General features: G+C 40.9%; 1 protein-coding gene across 2 annotated transcripts; it reads right to left on the bottom strand.

Annotated features, from left to right (window-relative positions):
- Window positions 1-1,210: 1,210 nt before the first annotated feature.
- Window positions 1,211-21,029, bottom strand: LOC115733422 ((-)-germacrene D synthase-like). 2 transcript variants are annotated; one of them, XM_048280439.1, is made up of 7 exons: window positions 20,861-21,029; window positions 18,774-19,062; window positions 18,239-18,614; window positions 17,787-18,005; window positions 2,098-2,236; window positions 1,764-2,012; window positions 1,211-1,670 (listed from the first exon to the last, which is right to left on the bottom strand). In XM_048280439.1, the coding sequence occupies exons 1-7, from the start codon at window positions 20,999-21,001 to the stop codon at window positions 1,377-1,379; spliced, it is 1,707 nt and encodes a 568-aa protein (XP_048136396.1). In that variant the 5' UTR covers window positions 21,002-21,029; the 3' UTR covers window positions 1,211-1,376. The 2 variants fall into 2 exon arrangements, with proteins under 2 accessions (XP_048136396.1, XP_048136397.1); XM_048280440.1 differs by lacking the exons at window positions 1,211-1,670; window positions 1,764-2,012; window positions 2,098-2,236 and adding exons at window positions 17,202-17,471; window positions 17,557-17,695.
- Window positions 21,030-22,126: the final 1,097 nt, after the last annotated feature.

The following is a 22,126-nucleotide window of genomic DNA, read 5'->3' as shown; positions in this document are numbered from 1 at the left end:
GTCGGAGTGGGGGGGGGGGGGATGGTTTCAATCTCACAAAGGAATTAAACAAAAGTTACTCACAAGATTTAATTAGCTTCAAACAATAGTGATGTAACTCATAGGCAGAAACTCCTCTTTGATACTCTCATAAAGAACAACCACTTCTTACAAATGAGTAAAAATTAGATCAAAAATAGGAGCATTCTCTAAATATGAAACCATCAATTAGAAAACCTATTCAAAAAAGCGAATTTACTTAAATTAGGAAATTGTCCTTTTTGCGGCTCAAATTCGAGAAATATTTTAACAGGTACGTTGTCCAAATGTAAGTGGATAAAGTAGTACAAAAATTGCTAATTTTGCAAATTACCGTAAAGGTTGGGTAACTTTGTAAACGTGTTGGTAAAACAAGTTAACAGTAAAAGAAGCCACACGGGTAATTTTCTTCACAAATACATTTTTTTTTAACACTCTCCAACTTATTCAAATTTTCCGGCTCGAAAAAAATATTTTTAGACATGGAACGGTAAAGTTCTACCAGACAATGTGGTTGACTATGGCCAGCGGATCAAGTGATACTCATGACCATACCACACGATAACAGCTCCGGCAATCTTAACAATTGCCCCTTTTTTCTTATGTTTTTTTTTTTTTCAGATTTATCTCATACTTATTATTGCAAGATGAGATTACATACAACAAGGAAACGAAGAATCAACTTGACGACATGTGTTTATTTATTTATGTTTTGTTGGAAGAATTCACTGGAGAAAAGGTCTAAGCTTTTTGATGCACGGCAACAAAATTGCTAAGGATATTGGTTGAATCACCGGCACGGAACGAACAAATCTACAACTCCACAATGATTCGAATACAATCACAATGAAAGTATTCTCGTTCCATAGCGAAAATGCCGATTGCCTTCTCATAGTAATGATGGATGCATTTTGTGTGTTTATTTGATGGAGAGGAGAATGTACGTTTCTCTGTAAGTTTCTTTTTTTTTTTTTCGAACAGGTGTCATCGAAGTTATTAACTTTCTTTATTGATAAGGAGACGGTGCCTTTCTAACACACCCCTTCGCCTCTCAAACACACCCCAACATGGATGAACAGCCAAAATATAACATGCTTTTTTTTCCCGTGAAGTACCCGAACGGAGACTTACTAACCTCGACATCAAAGCGCTAGGGATTATTGAAATACTACAATTACATCATACACTATACTTGCAAACTTAACGACACCATACAGATATGCATCGTTTATTTATGAGTTTCATCACGCAGATCAATCCGAAAGTGCATACTAGTAATGATAGTTTACCTCATACATCCCGGAAAAGCCTGTTGATTTTCAGTTACCTATTTGGTGTGACGACGTTTGGTCCGGACTTCACATCGGTAAGGGACTAACGAAGAGCAATGTAACATAACCTTTGAGCTTGGTTCCAGAATGGGTGTAGTGATCTCCGTTGGTGTACATCACATCCATCGCCCGCGAGAAATTGAGAACCCGTGTGAGAACCGATGCTGGAACTGCGGTTGGACGGAGAAACTCTTCATTGGTGTCCTTCCAGGCATCAATGACTCCTTTCCGGATTTCCTTCTCGGCTTCTAGCTCCGACATGCTGCGTTCTTTCATGAGCAACTCCACCGCAGATACTAAGTGCCCCCTCTTTTGCTCAAACTGTACATCAAACGACATTGGTGTCGTTAGATTAAGTGGTGGTTAATCAAATTTCATAAGATCATCCGAGGAAAATTATGTTTTTCACTATACGTGGTGAGAGGAAATGTCATCCATGAGCCTACAGATGGTTTCTGCAGCCTTCACAATCTTGCAGTCACCACTCGCCCATTCAAAAGTATGCTTTGTGACCACATCACCCATTCCCACTAGTGATGTAGTCGATAATAGTCCATAGCCAGTTGTTATTAGTTGAAGGGGCATGTACTCCTTCAATGTTGGTGTGTACTTCGTATGGAACCATTTGGCTTCTTGATAGTACGCTCTTGCTTGCTTCTTCATCTAAGAAATTGAACATAAACAACAACGTCGGATTTCTAAATAAGGAGCGCGTTCGACGCATGTAAAGTGTACCAATGATGCTTACGGCTTCTTTTGCATAGACGAGGCGGTACGATCTTCCTTCTATGGCTAGTTCATTCCCAATTTCTTCATAGAGATGGAGAAGCTCCTTGTAATAAGCTTGCATATACTCTGGTTGTCCATCCATGGCATCAACATCCCACCCGAGTCCAAATCCTAAAAAAATAAGACACTTGACTCTATACAAAATTGATCAAATTCAGAGGTTTGAGATAGAGAGTGCGGATTACGTACTTTCGGATTGCTTCGGTGATGAGTGCAAGTTCTTCCAACGTGCCATACACGTCATAGATATCGTCAAGAATAGAAGTCAAGGCGATCACTTTGGTTAGTATATCTCTGGCCAAGGCGAACTCTGGCTCGAAATATACTCCCGAGATCCAGAAGAACAATTCCACAATCCTATCTCTAGCAAATGGGAAATTCCTCGAAACATCTATGGCCTTCCACCATCTATGATTAGACAAACATGAGCGTTATCAAAAGTACTTTAGCTCGATGAGTTCGTATAGTTTAAACTCCCATTTTCACTTGTAAAGGACTTTGAAAAGCACCTTCTAGAAGGGTGAAATGAAACTAGACAAGTAAACCTTTGGAACAACAACAAAAATCGATAGTTCGGCATTGTTGAAACATAGCCTAGAAGCTAAATTCAGATTATGCTATCAAATGAAGTTAATGAACCTTGTAATCTTGCCAAGTTCCTTCTGGTGTTGCTCTTGCAGTAAGTTGAAATCTAGTTTAGCCAAGGCGAGCAAGACTTCATCATGTGAAGGATCTTCTTGGTAGAGTGGAATGTAATGCCTCGCCTCGAGCCTCGGCAACCCCTTGCGAAGTGGTTGCTTTAGGGCATGACTCACTTGTTTCGCAAGACTAGTGCTCACTTTGTTTTCATTGATTGATTCAAGGTAAGTTGTAGCAAAAGAAAGTGCTTCTTCCAAGATAGAATCGCCATGACACCTTAACTGGCAAGCTTCATATAGGCTAAGCAATCCGCCCACATCACCGATGAGCGATTCCCTGAAGTTCCCTTCACTATCTTTGAATTTGTTAAAGACATCTGTGCCACCAATCAACATGGGAAAAAGACGTAACCGACTAGAAATTAGGAAGGGAGTATGCATGGTTAATTTTCTGCTACTTGTTTCTCCTAAAATTCGATAGAGCGATAGGACTTTTATGGTATCTTCCACATTGGTTCACTAAATCAAAGACGTACCCGATGAAATATTGTAGCCTTGTTGTCGCAACAATCGAAAGATAAGAGCAACCATGTGAAGGTCATCTCCCCTAAAATCTGCATGATGAAGGCGGGAGTAACTTTTGTGAATTTGTTCTAATTGCTCATCCATGTCACGTTCAAAATGGTATTCAATTCCCAAGCGTTGGATTTGATCAATCAAGAGAATCATCCGTGCGGGCTTGTTCGCGACATCGATCGACATCTTCCTTACCTCTCCTTTGAGTTCCTCCACTCGTTCCTCCACTCTTCCAAGGAATTTGAACTCCTGTAAATATATCATACGCTATTTCAAATAAAAGCAAGCATGAGATACCTATTTTGTAAAATATAAAACTTATTTTGATGATCCCGTCTGTGTATTTAATTTAGATATTTCATAGGGTGGGTCGGGTTAAAAATGTTCTGACTCAAATTTATCCATTGTTTTGATGCATTTCCATGCAACATAAATCTAGTAACCCATGCCTAACCCAATCAATACCGAACTCATACTTGCAGCGGAGGACATCCTAGGAACGGTGAAGCTTTAAGGGTGGTTTTGGACTAAAAGTGCAAAAGTGTTATGCTCTAATGAGAGTCCTTTTAAACCCGTAAGTGATTGCAGAAAGATTGAAGACCGGACATAGGACCTACACGAGACTTTTTTAGGAGAAAAATAGAAACAACAATTATGTGCACGTGCAAAGAAAGAGGGCTTAAGTACACCGCCGGTGTCAAAACTTATATACGCCGTTTACTTTAGTGTCAAAACTTTCAAAACCATCACTTAAGTGTTAATTTTTTTTTAGAAAAACTATCACTTCAGTGCCAAAACTTTCAAAACGATCACTTAAGTGTCAATTTTTTTTTTAAAATGATCACTTAATTGTCAAATATTTTAAAAAACACTCACATCTGTGCCAACTTCGGCGAGCCACTTCAACTCAAATATTAATAAACATAGGTCACATCGGATTCCGGTGAGCCACATTAGCTCAAATTAGAGTTGGCATTGAAGTGATCGTTTTTTTAAAAAAATTAGCACTTGAGTGATCGTTTTGAAAGTTTGGCACTACAGTGAGTGTGGTATACAATTTTTGGCACTTATGGTGCTCTTTAGCTAAGAAAGAGAGTGGTGGTGCCCGTACGAGATGTCGCTGGAGCACGAGTAGGTTTATAACGATTGGACATCTTGCCAAGCCTTACTGGGCGATGGCGAAGAAAATCGAAGTACCGCTCTGTTTGTGTCGCAGAAAATGTCGTATTTTTGGAAAATGATTTTTAGTAAGTCAATTTTCCGAAAAAAATGACGATATTTTCCCCTGTTTTGCTAAAATATGAAATGAACTAGAAAACATCAACCGCTACACCAGGAAATTCAATTTGATTTTCCTCCTCACACTCATTCTAATGATATTTCGTTTTTCTTCTTCTTCGGCCGGTGGTCGGTGATCGGCCTAGGCAAGGTGGAGCCCCGGTCCTCGGCGATCGAGCGAGGCCTCGAGCATTGTTGTTCTTTGCGAGGCTCGGCCTTGCTCAATGCTGATGCAAGCTCAACCTCGCCGGATCCGGCAAGGCGAGCCCACTCTTGTCTCACCGGCAACGAGGTTGAGCTCGACCTCATCGGATCTAGCGAGGTGAAGCCTCGCATAAGGCCGTCGAGGCTCGTCCTTGCCTGTGGTTGGTCGTCGATGACTAGCGAAAGAAAGAAAAAACAAGGAAATCAAAAAGAAAATAAAAGAAAAAGAAACAAGGAAAGCAAAACAAAAATGAAATTATTCAGAATTAATAATAGAAATTGCTTAAAACATTTGGAATTTATTTTGAAATAATCAAAAGGAAAATGAATGTGAAAGAATGAAAGGAGGAAAGATGAGGGCATGTTTCAATGTTCTCAAAAACAGAGAAAAACATTATCCTCACTTTTGAACGTGTATTTTTCATGGGTAGAAAATATTTTCCTTAACTTGTTTATCTTCCACGAATCAAACGCTGAAAAATTTGAAAAACATTTTCCCGAACGTTGTTTTCCGTTAAACAAACGGAGCCTAAGTCCGCAAAATACAACCGCAAGAAAACAAAATAAGAAGATAAAAGGAAAATCGCAGACCAATGAGGTAGATGGAGAAGCATATTTAAGGAAATAATCGCCCCATATGCTCGGATGATAACCCGCCGACCTACGTTGGACCGCGGGGCCGGTTCCTTCATTCGGAGAAGAGGATGGAATTGCCGATATTTGAAGAGACATTTGCTTTTTGCCGTCTTCTAAGATTTAGGCGCCTGAGCAAATACAGATAAGGAACGCTGGAGGGTAGAGACTTTTCTATGAGTGATCAAAACGTTATGGATTGGATGGGTTCAGGTCAGACACCACTACAATTTAGAATTTATAGGCTCTTCCTACGTTGGAAACTTGGAAAGGTCGACTGGTCGATGGCGTGCCGAACAAAAAACGCAACAGTTTATTTTATCAAAACGTGTTCTTACCGGTGTAGTTTCTATTCCGTGGCGACTCTCGTAATATCATCTAATTTTATGAAGTCAGCTACAAGTCTTAGTCAATTCATATTCGGAGTCTTAACCTTAATTGCTGCGTTTCTTCGTCTGGCGATCAAACGCAGCACAAACGCATACGTTGGGTATAGCCAATACAATTCATGCAGCTGGCGGATCGAGAAGCATATGACAATGGTACGCGAGTTTATGACGTCTAGATATTGATGCCATACAGCTGACAAAAATCAAGATGATAAGCGCTGCCATTTCGTCTCTTTCTCCAAGGACAAAGAACATAACATGTTATATAAATGAAGAATGCTAAAGGGTAGAGACTTTTCCGCGAGCGTCCTAAACGTCATTGATGGGTATTTATTTATAAGCCAGAAAAGTATAAAAAAAATATTAAATTCATTATAATTATATTAATTTATTTTTAAAATTTTAAATTATAATAATTTAGTCGTAATTATTAAATTATATTTCGAATTGGAGTCCGTGCACGATGTGCGTACGTTGAATTTAATTTTGGTCGCGAGCAAAAAAGAGGAGCACGCTTATTTTGTTATGTCTCTATATGCACGGTCAAATTTGGACCAAATTGTGCGGATCTCCTTTTTTGTGGGGCCCATGAAGAAATTACAGGAAAGTAAAATGCAGAAAGCTTTTTGCTCTGCTGGTTTTCTTCCCTGACACTCCGAAAAGACAAGCGCCGCTCGGTGAAAGAAATCGTGGTTTTTTTAGCAGAAGCCCCGCCGCCAAAAAATGGGGAGCGCCGCACAGCGACTTTCGAAAGGCTGAGCAGAGAGCGCTTCGAGAAATACTTATGTGTATGCCACAAATGAAACTAAATGTTTTTGTTCTGATACCATCATCAAAGTCCGGCTCCTCGAGCTAGGCCCAATCGCGGATGGGATGACCCATGAGCCTGTCTCGATCCAATCCGATTCACAAAGGGAATGAAGACACAATTAAGCAAGCTCCAGCGATGTTATTTAGTGAAAAATTGCAAATTTATAGGCTATAAATGAACAAGTTGGATCGATAATTCAGGCATCGATCAATCGGCAGGTTCGGTTTAAGTTCGCTCAATGATTACCTCTGTGTCGATTCCACGGCGACTTCCAAATATCTTTTCATATGGGCGCGAGTTCTCCGTAAATAATTTTTTATGAAGTGTAATTAGTTCTTTTTCTATAACATTGTTTTTTTTTTTTTTTCCATTTGGTTGAAATGAAAAGTCAAGTGTCTTTTATCTTTGGCTGACGGGGCTGGGTCCCCTTTTCCCACGAAGGGGTACGAAAACAATTGTACCTTCGCTTGCCCGACAATGACCTCTGCTTTTTCACGCGTTGATTGGACAGCGGCCAAAACTCGACCACATAGTGAGATGTCGGCCCCACGGCGGCTGAGCATTGCCACGTGGTGGGGCCCCCCGGGGTTCGCTTTGGACGGTCGCGATGGAGCCCGCCGCCCCCGATCGCGATCACAGCCTGTCACCGATGAGAAAATATTGGGTACCCACGGGGTGCCAGCACATTTTTACCCAGGTTGATTCACTGAGCGACGCGTGTTTAATGGGGCTGGATCCCTTGGGTGGGCCCCCTCATTGGATCGAGATAAAGGAAAGGACAGTCATGATGACATCTCAGCCGCCCACGTGGCTCCATTTATGGAGCTTTTGGCGTCTTGTGATGGACTCGTGATCCGGAAGTAAGCCTTTTAATTTGAGGTACACGGGGCGGTTGGGTCGTTGACGCCGCCAGCTGTCACTTTGCACTCTGCACCAAATCCGACGCCACCGACTAATGTTAAGTTCAGTGGATTATGTTACTATAATCCCATTATTTAAGGCCTAACGACATTATTGTTAGTTTATTGGATAGAAGCCACGAACCTCTGAGTGGATAACGATGTCCCCAAATTGCAATTGGGACAACTTTAAGATTCATCCAAGTGCCTTTCAGATTTGAAATCGAAGTGTACCCAAGAGTTAATGCTATTGGGCTCTTGAACATGCGGAGATTTTGTATGTGAGTTTTTATATCCAGTTGAGAGTTGTTTTATTTGTAAATATTTTGATTTTAGATACAATTTAGATGTGAGAAATACGAGCATATTAAACGATTGTAACTCCGATTCTTTGATTATAGTGGATTATTTTTGCTTGTTCTTCTCGTGGATGTAGACATTCGGATCGAGCCTCGTAATTTCTGGCGTCTTTTATCGTTCCTCATTTATTTCTTCAGGCTTTTCACATTGACTTAATTTGCAAGATCCTGATTAGTTTCCGTGTAATATTACTACAGTAATCTCATTCACATTTTTTTGCTAATTGAGTTCATTTGGCTAAAATTGGCCAGAAATCGCTGATGTGGATGCCGGATATCTACGTGGTACAGTCGACGCTGATGTGGACTTCTCAAATAATATTTTGAAATTTTCTACAATTTTTGTTTTTCTTTTCTTTTCTTTTCTTTTTTATTATTGTTTTTGTTTTTTCCTTCTTTATTTTTCCTTTCATTTTGGCTAACGAGGGCCAACAAACCCTTGCTGGTTGTTGACAAGGGTTACAGCCCTCACCCAATCCCTTCTCTAGGAGTACCACGAGGGGGACCTTTGCACCCTCGCCGGCCAAAATGAAAGGAAGAAAAAAAATATTAAAATACTAAATATTTTATTTTATTTTTAAATAATAAAAATAGTCCACGTCGGCGCCGACTATGCCATATAGGCCAACCGTCTTCCACGTCAATGAATTCCAGGCAAAATTAGCCGGACAAAATCAATTAGCAAATTGTAAAAAAGTTTAGGACTAAATTAACATAATTATGAGATTTAGGATTAAATTAGCACAAATATAATAGGTTTAGACTTTTTGTTGTGGAAAAGGAGGAGGGGAAAAGAAACAGAAAACGCAAAAGTTTATTTTACCAAAACACGTTCTTCCCCGTGTATTTCTATTTCGTGATGAGTCTCGAAGCGTTATTCACTTTCAAGGTTTGATTGATACACCGTGTGTTCATGTACAGCAAAGAGAAGTTGAATAGCTAATGAATGCGGCCATGGAAATAGGACAACTCTCTAAGAATTTGACCTGACTATGGTGCGGACTGTCAGCGCTAATGCTTGTTTGTGATTGCTTCTCTACTGTTCATTTTGCAAGAAGAGGCTCTGCTCTGTTTTTCCATTGTGTCTAACGTACGGCCAACAAGAATTTAACCTTCAATTGTGTCCAAGGTCGATTCAATGGCTCCATTCCTCTGCGAAAAAGGTGTTAATCATGCTGTGTTGTTCCTGACTTGGTTCAAATCGAGAAGATGATGGTGCATGTAAAAAGTATGTGGGAACTTGTATTGAAATAGTTTGTTATCATGCGAAAGAAGTAATTATTGAACATGAGAAAAGGTAATTGTTGTATATGAAATGAAGTGATTGTTGACGTGAAAATAAGTGGTAGGGATATGGTATATATTCCCAAAAGATATATTTATTGGCTGTCTGTAAATAGTATTGGGTGAACGAAAGAACCGGACTGATTCGGGAACCACCCGGACCGAGCAAATCGGCCTATTCTAGGCAGCTACCATGATTGCCGGTCCGATTTTCGATTCCTAAATTTGGAATTGGTGAATATTGATTCGGTTCCTGGTTTTAGGTGTGAACCCAAAATATGGAGCACGTGCCCTTGTTAAAAGGGGCATGTATTAGCATGTAAGCGTCATCTGTGGAGAGAGAGACAGAGAAGGGCATGTAAGGCAAATACAGAACAATGCAATTGCAAATTAGCCAAAAACTTTGCTAATTAAGCATACGATTGTTTTGCAGAAAATGAACGACTCGGAAAACATTTTCTTAAAAATAATCGTTTGTAATATGACATATTTTCGTGGGCGAAGAGATTTTTAGCTCATCCATTTTTTCGTAAAAAATTATGCACTATAATTTTTAAAAGTTGTTTTCCGAATCATTGATTTTCGCGAAACAAACAGAGCCTAAACTGTAGTATGATATACCACAACCAACGAAAATAACCTCCTTTTTCCAGTAAAAGGTAGCATAGATGATTTCAGCACTTGTAAAGAGTACTTCCAATAGAACAATTCCAAACTTTCTGAATAGAACGATGGTAGAACAAGGGCAAGCGCTCCATGTTCAATCGCTGTTGGAGCTTCATTGTCACATCATCTAGCATGCAATTTTAAGTTGTTTACATGCCATTTCTTGAAAAGTTGTGGAAATTGCCCCGTCCCTTTAATATTGGAATAATTATTCATTACTACAGTAACTTTTATTCATTATATTGTTGAGATATAATGAGCAAAGTGTCGAAGAATCTTCAATGTGTGCAGAGATCCAAGAAGATGTGCCTATGTACTACTAATTTTACAATATACTGAATGAACGGTGCATACTAATTGTGCATTTTACATAGCTCATGCCGGTCCTGGTCCATGTTTTCTGGTAGGTGCAACTTCTTAAACTACCGGAGAAATACGGCCTGCTTCCATTGCGATTGCAAGCGCCCGCCTGACCAGTTCATGGAAGACAAATTGCAGGAAAGACATCAGAATCCAAGGACAAGGCTGGAGAGGACTGCCAGCCGCCCAGAAGTCTCTAATGCATGGAACTTTGATTTTGATGATGATGAATGTGATGGAGCAGATGTTGCTGCTTTTGAGTATGCAGACTCGTCAATGAAGGGCAAAGATTCCTCTTTACATAGCCCGGAGCAGGGGAGGAATCATCAAGGGTTTGAAGAAGATTTTCGTCGTGATAATAAATTCCCAATAGTTGTTAACAGAGAATACTCTGATTCCGATCACGGTTCTCGTACCGGTTTTGACGATTTTGATGATGAGGAAGATGACGTGGACAGTTACGAGGTAGATGGACGGAATAATCCACCGGTTAGGGATGGGTCATCAATAGACTTTTCCGAGTTTGAAGGGGACTCTGGGTCTGAAGATGGAGACGTAGACAATAAATCACTTGCCCAACAAAAACCAATGTCACCCTCTCCCAATAGGCAATTGAAACCCTTCCATCGCGGGCCCTCTGTTCCTGGTTCATATGATGAAGACGTTGATTTTGATTCTGAGGATGAGAGTTCAGTCCGTCCTAACTGGAGATCTAGTCACGTTGCCGATTCTAGAAATAGAGGCAGAAGTAGAAGTCCTCCAGGTAAACTCGGGGGATTGAGCTATGGCTCAGATGAAGAGGCCGGGCTGTATTCGGATTCAGCTGATGATTCGGATGAGGACTTACGGATGCGGGGAAGTAAAGCGGGTAAATTTTCTGATAAAGTAGGACGTCGGAGGAATTCTCACTTTTTCTGGCTCTGAATCGGATGAATATGCCAGTTCTCATAGAACCAAGTTTAGAAGAAAAGACATGGAACCAAATAGAAGAGGGAGCAAATTTGATGGGCGTGGCTCGCGTGGTAATAGGGACAACTTTTCGGATGACGACTTTGATGGGCCATTAAGAGGGGCACGTGGAGGTATCAAAAGCAGAGGACCTCGAGCATATGAGTTCAGTGGGAGGAGGAATGATCGGAGATCGGATGGTTCAAGGAATTATAAGAGTCCCGGACCTCGAGCAGATGAGTTTAGTGGGCGGAGGAATGATCGGAGATCGGATGGTTCAAGGAATTATAAGAGTCCCGGACCTCGAACGGATGAGTTCGGTGGGCGGAGGAACGATCGGAGATCGGATGGTTCAAGGAATTATAATAGTCCTCGACCTCGAGCAGATGAGTTCGGTGGGCGGAGGAATGATCGAAGATCGGATGGTTCAAGGAATTACAAGAGTCCCAGAGCAGGGAAATTTGAGAACAACCAGCGGGGAAGGTTAAACACATACAAGGATGACAGGGGCGGCGATTCTGATGACCTCAGAAACCGAAGGCGGGTCATTGAACGATGATCTCGGTTGTCTGCTTACGGAAAATTTGAGCAAATTCACGTACGTATGCCGGGTAAAGCGCTTTTAGATGAGAATCCCTTACGGAGTGGAATGACGCTACTAGAATAGGGGCTTTCTAATTGTCTGCTTATCTAAGGTAATATCTCCGAGAGAGCACGGTGGAAACAGTGAAGTGTTTCGATCATCCTCCTTTCTCTTGGCCTCGTGACTTAGTTTCGGGAGAAAAGATACCGACTTATGGTACCAAAGTCAGGCACATTGAGGCTCGAGATTTTCAAATGTATGATTAATTTTTTTTGTCTCTCTTTAGGAAATTTTTTTAATTTTTATACTAAGCCCTTGTAACAAAATGAGAGGGATCTACCTTTTTTGCGTTATCATTATATGGTGGGCCACACGACAAGGCCATATGTCAAGTGTCGTGCCATATGGCAAGCGCATGATAACGCAGCGAACATAGGACCAAACGTTCTTTTCAATTCGGGCTTGAGCTATATGCAGTACATTCAACAGAGAATGAGAAGATCAAATGAAATAGATAGTGTCATTTCTTAACCGTAGCTGACCGAAAGGTCGTGGAATACAAGGTGTGGCATCTTCTTCGCATACCAGACGAACTCTGTGTCAAGGCCAAACAGATTTTACGAGGAATTACGTTTGCTGTCCGAGTGCACGCCAGCTCCGGCCGAAGGGCAACCAAACCGATCAAATCCTCAAGTTGGTAATGGGCTTTATAGGCCCGAACTGGAAGCATGAAAAAGCCCATCAGTATTGTTTGGGCTAGAGCCCATTATCAAGTTAATAGTTCTTTCTCGGGAGAATTTCCAAAAAGATCATAAATTTATTGTAATTGTACCGATTCAGTTTTAAACTTTTTACAATTATGCCAATTCCATCTATCTAACTAAATTAGGCTAGCCGGCGCTGATGTAGACGCCGATTGTTTTAATTTTTTTATAATTATGTTATTTTTTCTTTTTTTCTTCTATCTACTTCTTCTCCGGCCAACAACTAGCCAAAGGCGTTGGCTGGCAAGGTTGTCTCAAGTGAAGCTTGCCTCCACCGGCCACGTCGAGGCTGAGCCTCGCTCGACCATGGCAAGTCAACGTTGCCTATCAAAGGCGAGGCTCGCCCCCACCAAGGACCGGCGAGGTCGAAGAAGAAAGATGAAAAAATAAAAAATAAATAAAAAATAGAAAATAAAAAAAATATTAAAATATGAGTTCTCCGTAAAGATGTCAATATGGGTCATTGATTCACTTTTTAACTCACTTTTATACACTTGAGTCATATATGGTTTACTAAATTTAAAAAATAGGTCAAATATGGATCTAAACTTATAAAGCCTATTTAAATATAGGTTTTAATGGATTTTAGCTCAACCCATTTTCGACCTATTTTTGACCCATGGGCTATATCTTTCCAAGCGCCCGTCGTCGCAACCGCTCGCCTCCCGTGGCCCACCACCTCCACCGGCCTCGCAGCCGCCGCCGCCGCCGTTTGCCCACTACTGTCGCCGCGGCCGCCCACAACTACTTGCTGTCCGAGCACAAGCCTCACAATGCATAGATACGAAGGCCCGAGTAGAATTGGAGATTAGATTCTATCGCTATGTCCTCTCTGATTTTGAAAATCAACGGAAGATGAGAGAGAGAAAGAGAGCGAGCCACGGAGCGAAAAACAAAGATGATGACAGATTTTACAGTGATGATGGAGGAAGGAGAGGTGTTTCACTCACATTTTCCCGGCATTCACTCTCTGGGTCATTTCTTCTTCTTCCTTGAAATCATGAGTACTCGTTTTCCTTCTCTCCAATTCATTATTCAGCTCAAGCACACCCCCCCACTTCCCACCTTCTTCTTCTTGGCTCTGCTTTGGCACTCCGAAACTAGTCCCGCCACCCTTTGTCGCTCTCGCAGCTACACCTCACCCGCTCATCGCACCCGGTCCTCCGCTCCGTTGCTCGGCTACGTAACCCATGGCCTCTTGCATCGAGCATGGCCCCTTTGGCTCCACCTCTTGTCCGACCCTTCTTTCCTTCCCGACCTTCTCCTTCTTTCCCCCTTAATCTCTGCGTGCGGCGCCGCCCGCCATTTCGACCTGGTCCTCTGGGACCACCTCTCTTCTGCCGTGGTTCCTCCCGACTTGGGGCAGCGGTGGGCGGCGGGGGCCGGCTGGTGGGGAACATGGGGCGGAAGCGCCGCCGCGGGGTGAGCGAGCGGCCGGCGAGGGGGGTAGGTGGGCTAGCGATCGGCGGCGGGGGCGGGCCGGCGGGAGTGGCGGCAAAGAAAGGCGGGAGGTGTCAATATGGATTGGGTCGGGTATGGGTTGAGTGTGGGTCGGGTTAGATATGAGTCATTGGATTTTCATTACATGAATATGAGTCAAAATGAGTTAAATGGGTCAATATGGGTCGGATCATATTCGATTCTACCCAAACCCGACCCGATCCACCCATTTGACACCTCTAGTGCTAGCCTCAAATTTGGTTAGATAAATTTTTTTTTTTTTTGGTCGGAAGGTAGATGAATTAAATTGCTCTACTTTGTACTGGTGCAGGCTGAAAAGTATGAGGCTGCTAATCAAAGAGCGGTACAAACTCTTGAGAAGGTTCGGATTTCTTCCTCTGTCGTCTTTGGGTGTTTCTGGACGACTGTCACTCCCACTTGGATGGCATTTGCATACTTTTTGTGACAGCTTTTGTTCGTGCGGTTTCAGTTCATTATCTTTGTTTTTTATTGGTCCTTGCTCAATCCTAGAAGAGCGCCATGCGAAGTGCACGGGAGATTGGCCGATGTTGCATTTATGACTACTTTTCTTTGCTTATGAGATTATATTCAGATATCCTATGCATCGTACTTCTAGGGAAGCAAAAGAAGTTATTTTCTTCTTCGTATGTATGAAAGAAGAGAGTGCTTGATAGGGGACCTTCTTTGTTACCTGGCCTTTAGCTCAGAAACTTGCCCACGCACTTTTGAGTTAAGCTCATTTAGCAATCGGTCTTGAATTCTTGATTGATTATGCTGAACTACAGTTGGATGCCATAGAGGTCTCGTTGCCATGTTTTCTCCAGCTTTTTCAATTGTTCCGAGTCTCTTCAAATATGAAGGCCATGAAACCTCTAATTGTATTGTTTACTGATGGAATTTGCTGATATGATGTGAAGTATGGAGCGACACGCATGGAAGTAGATGCCGATGGTACGTTGCTATACCGAGAGGCTCGAGTTAATTCGAATGGTAATCCGTTTTCTTTTGCACAGCTATAACTCTTTCAGATGTTTTCCTGGTGGCGATTGTTTAGCCACTTCATTACATTCTCTTTCACAGTGGTGTGAATCCAGCAAATCTACTGCCTAATTTTTTTTCTACCCTCAACGGACAAGCATTCCCGTCCAAAACCACTTAATATTGAGGAAGAACAGTTTTTGAGTTGCCTTACGCCGACTAATAGCTTTTAGTATTGTCATGGCTATTAATTTCTCAACCTTAGATTTGCCAACGGGATGATCCCCACTTATCTTTTCGACCCCATTTGGTGACCACGAAATTGCAATGGCACTCAACTTTTGATTTTGATGATCATTTCAAGCATTTTTGTAGGCCACATTTTCGCAGATGTTCCTTTTAATTTCAATTGATATGCTACGTCTATCTTTTTTTCAAAGTAGCTTATAATTTGCGGGTGATCTTCCCAGAAGGACATTTTGGCTTTTAACTTATAATTGAAAAATGGAAATGTCGGGGGAGGAGGGTTCAATCTCACGAAGGAATTAAACAAATCTTACTCACAAGATTTAATTGGCTTCAAACAATAGTGATGTAACTCATAGGCAGAAACTCCTCTTTGATACTCTCATAAAGAACAACCACTTCTTACAAATGAGTAAAAATTAGATAAAAAATAGGAAGCATTCTCTGAATATGAAACCATCAATTAGAAAACCTATTCAAAAAAGCAAATTTACTTGAATTAGGAAATTGTCCTTTTTTCGGCTCAAATTCGAGAAATATTTTAACAGGTATGTTGTCCAAAAGTAAGTGGATAAAGTAGTACAAAAATTGCTAATTTTGCAAATTACCGTAAAGGTTGGGTAACTTTGTAACGTGTTGGTAAAACAAGTTAACAGTAAGAAAAGCCACATGGGGTAATTTTCTTCACAAATACTTTTTTTTTTTACACTTTCGAACTTATTCAAATTTACCGGCTCGGAAAAAATATTTTTAGACATGAAACAGTAAAGTTCTACCAGACAATGTGGTTGACTATGGCCAACGGATCAAGTGATACTCATGACCATACCACACTATAAAAGCTCCGGCAATCTTAACAATTGCCCCTTTTTTCTTTTCTTTTTTTTTTCAGATTTATCTCATACTTATTATTGCAAGATGAGATTACATACAACAAGGAAACGAAGAATCAACTTGACGACATGTGTTTATTTATTTATGTTTTGTTGGAAGAATTCACTGGAGAAAAGGTCTAAGCTTTTTGATGCACGGCAACATAATTGCTAAGGATATTGGTTGAATCACCGGCACGGAACGAACGAATCTACAACTCCACAATGATCCGAATACAATCACAATGAAAGTATTCTCGTTCCATAGCGAAAATGCCGATTGCCTTCTCACAGTAATGATGGATGCATTTTGTGTGTTTATTTGATGGAGAGGAGAATGTACGTTTCTCTGTAAGTTTCTTTTTTTTTCGAACAGGTGTCATCGAAGTTATTAACTTTCTTTATTGATAAGGAGACGGTGCCTTTCTAACACACCCCTTCGCCTCTCAAACACACCCCATCATGGACGAACAGCCAAAATATAACATGCTTTTTTTTTCCCCGTGAAGTACCCGAACGGAGACTTACTAACCTCGACATCAAAGCGCTGGGAATTATTGAAATACTACAATTACATCATACACTATACTTGCAAACTTAACGACACCATAAAGATATGCATCGTTTATTTATGACTTTCATCACGCAAATCAATCCGAAAGTGCATATTAGTAATGATAGTTTACCTCCTACATCCCGGAAAAGCCTGTTGATTTTCAGTTACCTATTTGGTGTGATGGTCCGGACTTCACATCGGTAAGGGACTAACGAAGAGCAATGTAACATAACCTTTGAGCTTGGTTCCAGAATGGGTGTAGTGATCTCCGTCGGTGTACACCACATCCATCGCCCGCGAGAGATTGAGAACCCGTGTGAGAACTGGTACTGGAACCGCGGTTGGACGGAGAAACTCTTCATTGGTGTCCTTCCAGGCATCAACGACTCCTTTCCGAATTTCCTTCTCAGCTTCTAGCTCCGACATACCGCGTTCTTTCATGAGCAACTCCACCAAAGATACTAAGTGCCCCCTCTTTTGTTCAAACTGTACGTCAAACGACATTGTTGTCGTTAGATTAAGTGGTGGTTAATCAAATTTCATAAGATCATCTGAGGATAATTATATTTTTCACTATACATGGTGAGAAGAAATGTCATCCATGAGCCTATTGATGGTTTCTGCAGCCTTCACAATCTTGCAGTCACCACTCGCCCATTCAAAAGTATGCTTTGTGACCACATCACCCATTCCCACTAGTGATGTAGTTGATAACAGACCATAGCCACACGTTATTAGTTGAAGGGGCATGTACTCCTTCAATGTTGGTGTGTAGTTGGTATGGAACCATTTGGCTTCTTGATAGTACGCTCTTGCTTGCTTCTTCATCTAAGAAATTGAACATAAACAACAACGTCGGATTTCTCATTAAAGAGCGCGTTCAACACGTGTAAAGTGTACCAATGATGCTTACGGCTTCTTTTGCGTAGACGAGACGGTACGATCTTCCTTCTATGGCCAATTCATTCCCAATTTCTTCATAGAGATGGAGAAGCTCCTTGTAATAAGCTTGCATATATTCTGGTTGTCCATCCATGGCATCAACATCCCACCTAAATCCAAGTCCTAAAAAAATAAGACACTTGACTCTATACAAAATTGATCAAATTCAGAGGTTTGAGATAGAGAGTGCGGATTACGTACTTCTGGATTGCTTCGGTGATGAGTGCAAGTTCTTCCAACGTGCCATACACGTCGTAGATATCGTCGAGAATGGAAGTCAAGGCGATCACTTTGGTTAGTATATCTCTAGCCAAGGCGAACTCCGGCTCGAAATATACTCCCGAGATCCAGAAGAACAATTCCACAATCCTGTCTCTAGCAAATGGGAAATTCCTCGGAACATCTATGGCCTTCCACCACCTATGATTAGACAAACATGAGCGTTATCAAAAGTGCCTTAGCTCGATGACTTCGCATAGTTTAAACTCCCATTTTCACTTGTAAAGGACTTTGAAAAGCTCTATCCAGAAGGGTAAAATGAAACTAGACAAGTGAACCTTTGGAACAACAAAAAAAAATCGATAGTTCGGGCATTGTTGAAACATAGCCTAGAAGCTAAATTCAGATTATGCTATCACATGAAGTTAATGAACCTTGTAATCTTGCCAAGTTCCTTCTGGTGTTGCTCTTGCAGTAAGTTGAAATCTAGTTTAGCCAAGGCGAGCAAGACTTCATCATGTGAAGGATCTTCTTGGTAGAGTGGAATGTAATGCCTCGCCTCGAGCCTCGGCAACCCCTTGCGAAGTGGTTGCTTTAGGGCATGACTCACTTGTTTCGCAAGACTAGTGCTCACTTTGTTTTCATTGATTGATTCAAGGTAAGTTGTAGCAAAAGAAAGTGCTTCTTCCAAGATAGAATCGCCATGACACCTTAACCGGCAAGCTTCATATAGGCTAAGCAATCCCCCCACATCATTGATGAGCGATTCCCTGAAGTTCCCTTCACTATCTTTGAATTTGTTAAAGACATCTGTGCCACCAATCAACATGAGAAAAAGATGTAATCGACTAGAAATTAGGAAGGGAGTATGCATGGTTAATTTTTTGCTACTCGTTTCTCCTAAAATTCGATAGAGCGATAGGACTTTTATGGTATCTTCCACATTGGTTCACTAAATCAAAGACATACCCGATGAAATATTGTAGCCTTGTTGTCGCAACAATCGAAAGATAAGAGCAACCATGTGAAGGTCATCTCCCCTAAAATCTGCATGATCAAGTTGGGAGTAACTTTTGTGAATTTGTTCTAATTGCTCATCCATGTCACGTTCAAAATGGTATTCAATTCCCAAGCGTTGGATTTGATCAATCAAGAGAAGCATCTGTGAAGGCTTGTCCGCGACATTAGTCAGCATCTTCCTTACCTCTCCTTTCGGTTCCTCCACTCGTTCCTCCACTCTTCCAAGGAATTTGAACTCCTGTAAATATATCATACGCTATTTCAAATAAAAGCAAGCATGAGATACCTATTTTGTAAAATATAAAATTTATTTTGATGATCCCGTCTATGTATTTAATTTAGATATTTCATAGGGTGGATCGGGTTAAAAATGTTCCGACTCAAATTTATCCATTTAATCATTTTTGAGGCATTTCCATGCAACATAAATCTAGTAACCCATGCCTAACCCAATCAATACCCAACTCATACTTGCAGCGAAGGACATCCTGGGATCGGTGAAGCTTTAAGAGTGGTTTTGGACTAAAAATGAAAAAGTGTTATGCTCGAATGAGAGTCCTTTTAAACCCGTAAGTGATTGAACAAAGATTGAAGACCGGACATAGGACCTACAAGAGACTTTTTTAGGAGAAAAATAGAAACAACAATTATGTGCACGTGCAAAGAAAGAAGGCTTAAGTACACCGCAAGTGTCAAAACTTATATACGACCCTTACTTTAGTGTCAAAACTTTCAAAACGATCACTAAAGTGTTAATTTTTTTTTTTAAAAACTATCACTTTAATGCCAAAACATTCAAAACGATCACTTAATTGCCAAATATTTTAAAAAACACATACATCGGTGCCAACTCGGCGAGCCACTTCAACTCAAATATTAATAAAAATAGGCCACGTCGGATTCCGGTGAGCCACATCAACTCAAATTAGAGTTGGCACTGAAGTGATTGTTTTTTAAAAAAAATTGACACTTAAATGATCGTTTTGAAAGTTTGGCACTAAAGTGAGTGTGGTACACAAGTTTTGGCATTTATGGTGTTCTTTAACTAAGAAAGAGAGAGTGGTGGTGCTCCTACGAGGTGCCGCTGGAGCACAAGTAGGTTTATAATGGTCGGACAACTTGCCAAGCCTTACTGTCTGATGGTGGAGAAAATCGAAGTACCGCTCTATTTGTGCCGTAGAAAATATCGTAGTTTTGGAAAATGATTTTTAGTAAGTCAATTTTCCAAAAAAATGACGATATTTTTCCTCGTTTTGCTAAAATCTGAATGAACTAGAAAACATCAACCACTACATCGGGAAATTCAATTTGATTTTCCTCCTCACACTCATTCTAATAATATTTCGTTTTTCTTCTTCTTTGGCCGGTCACTTGTGATCGGCCCAGGCAAGGTGGAGCCTCGGTCCTCGCCGATCGAGTGAGGCCTCGGGCATTGTTGTTCTTTGCGAGGCTCGGCCTCGCTCAATGCTGATGCAAGCTCGACCTCACTGGATCCGGCAAGGCGAGCCCACTTTGGTCTTGCTAGCGACGAGGTCGAGCTCGACCTCGCCGGATCTAGCGAGGTGAAGCCTCGCATAAGGCCGTCGAGGCTCGTCCTTGCCTGTGGCTGGTCGCCGATGACCGGCAAAAGAAAGAAAAAAAATAAGGAAATCAAAACGAAAATAAAAGAAAAAGAAACGAGGAAAATAAAACAAAAATGAAATTATTCGGAATTAATAATAGAAATTGCTTAAAACATTGGGAATTTATTTTGAAATAATTAAAAGGAAAATGAATGTGAAAGAATGAAAGGAGGAAAGATGAGGGAATGTTTCCATGTTCTCAAAAAAGAGAAAAACATTCTCCTCACTTTTGAACATGTATTTTTCATGGATGGAAAATATTTTCCTTAACTTGTTTATGTTCCGCAAATCAAACGCTGAAAAATTCAAAAAATATTTTGCTGAAAGTTGTTTTCCGTGAAACAAACGGAGCCTAAGTCCGCAAAATGCAACTGCAAGAAAACAATATAAGAAGATAAAAGGAAAATCGCAGACCAATGAGGGGGATGGAGAAGCATATTTAAGGAAATGATCGCCCCATATGCTCGGATGATAACCCGCCGACCTACGTCGGACCGCGGGGCCGGTTCCTTCATTCGGAGGAGAGGATGGAATCGCCGATATCCGAAGAGACATTTTGCTTTTCACCGTCTTCTAAGATTTAGGCGTCTGAGCAAATATAGATGAGGAACGCTAGAGGGTAGAGACTTTTCTATGAGTGACCAAAACGTTGTGGATTGGATGGGTTCAGGTCGGACACCACTACTACTTAGAATTTATAGGCTCTTCCTACGTTGGAAACTTGGAAAGGTCGATGGGGTACCGAACAAAAAACGCAACAGTTTATTTTATCAAAACGCGTTCTTACCGGTGTAATTTCTATTCCGTGACCACTCGTAATATCATCTAATTTTATCAAGTCTGCCACAAGTCTTAGTTAATTCATATTCAGAGTCTTAACTTTAATTGCTGCGTTTCTTCGTCTGGCAATCAAACGCGGTTGGCGGATCGAGAAGCATATAATAATAGTACGCGAGTTTATCACGTCTAGATATTGATGTCATAGAGCTGACAAAAACCAAGAAGGCAAGCACTGCCATTTCGTCCCTTTCTCAAAGGACAAAGAACATGGCATGTTATATAAATGAAGAATGCTAGAGGGTAGAGGCTTTTCCGTGAGCATCCTAAACCTCATTGATAGGTAGTTATTTATAAGCGGGAAAAGTACCAAGAAAAGTCCTAAATTTATTATAATTATGTCAATTTAGTCCTAAATTTTTTAGTTATGTCAATTTAGTCGTAATTATTAAATTATATCTCGAGTTTGAATCCGTGTACAATATGCTTACTTTGAATTTTTTAGTTATGTCTTCCCCGACACGACAAGTGCCGCATCGTGCAAGAAATCATGGATTTTGCGTAGAAGCGGCGCCACAAAAAAAAAAAGAAGAGGAGAGCGCCGCACAACGACTTTCGAAAAGTTGAACAGAGAGCACTTCGAGACGCGCTAGAAAAGGCGGGCTCTTGAACACGTAGAGATTTTGTATGTGAGTTTTTGTATCTAGTTGAGAGTTAGTTTTATTCATAAATATTTTGATTTTGGGTATAATTTAGGTGTGAGAAACACAAGTGTAATGGGCGATTGTAACTCCTATTCTCCGATTATAGTGGATTATTCTTGCCGGCTCTTCTTGTGGATGTGGACATTAGGATTGAATCACGTAATTTCCGATGTCCTTTATTGTTTCTCACTTATTTTTC

The sequence above is a fragment of the Rhodamnia argentea genome, chromosome 6, assembly GCF_020921035.1.
Source record: "Rhodamnia argentea isolate NSW1041297 chromosome 6, ASM2092103v1, whole genome shotgun sequence".
In the NCBI taxonomy this organism is placed as follows: domain Eukaryota; kingdom Viridiplantae; phylum Streptophyta; class Magnoliopsida; order Myrtales; family Myrtaceae; genus Rhodamnia; species Rhodamnia argentea.
Note: the sequence above shows the minus strand (reverse complement) of the source record. Positions and strands in the feature narration are given on the sequence as shown.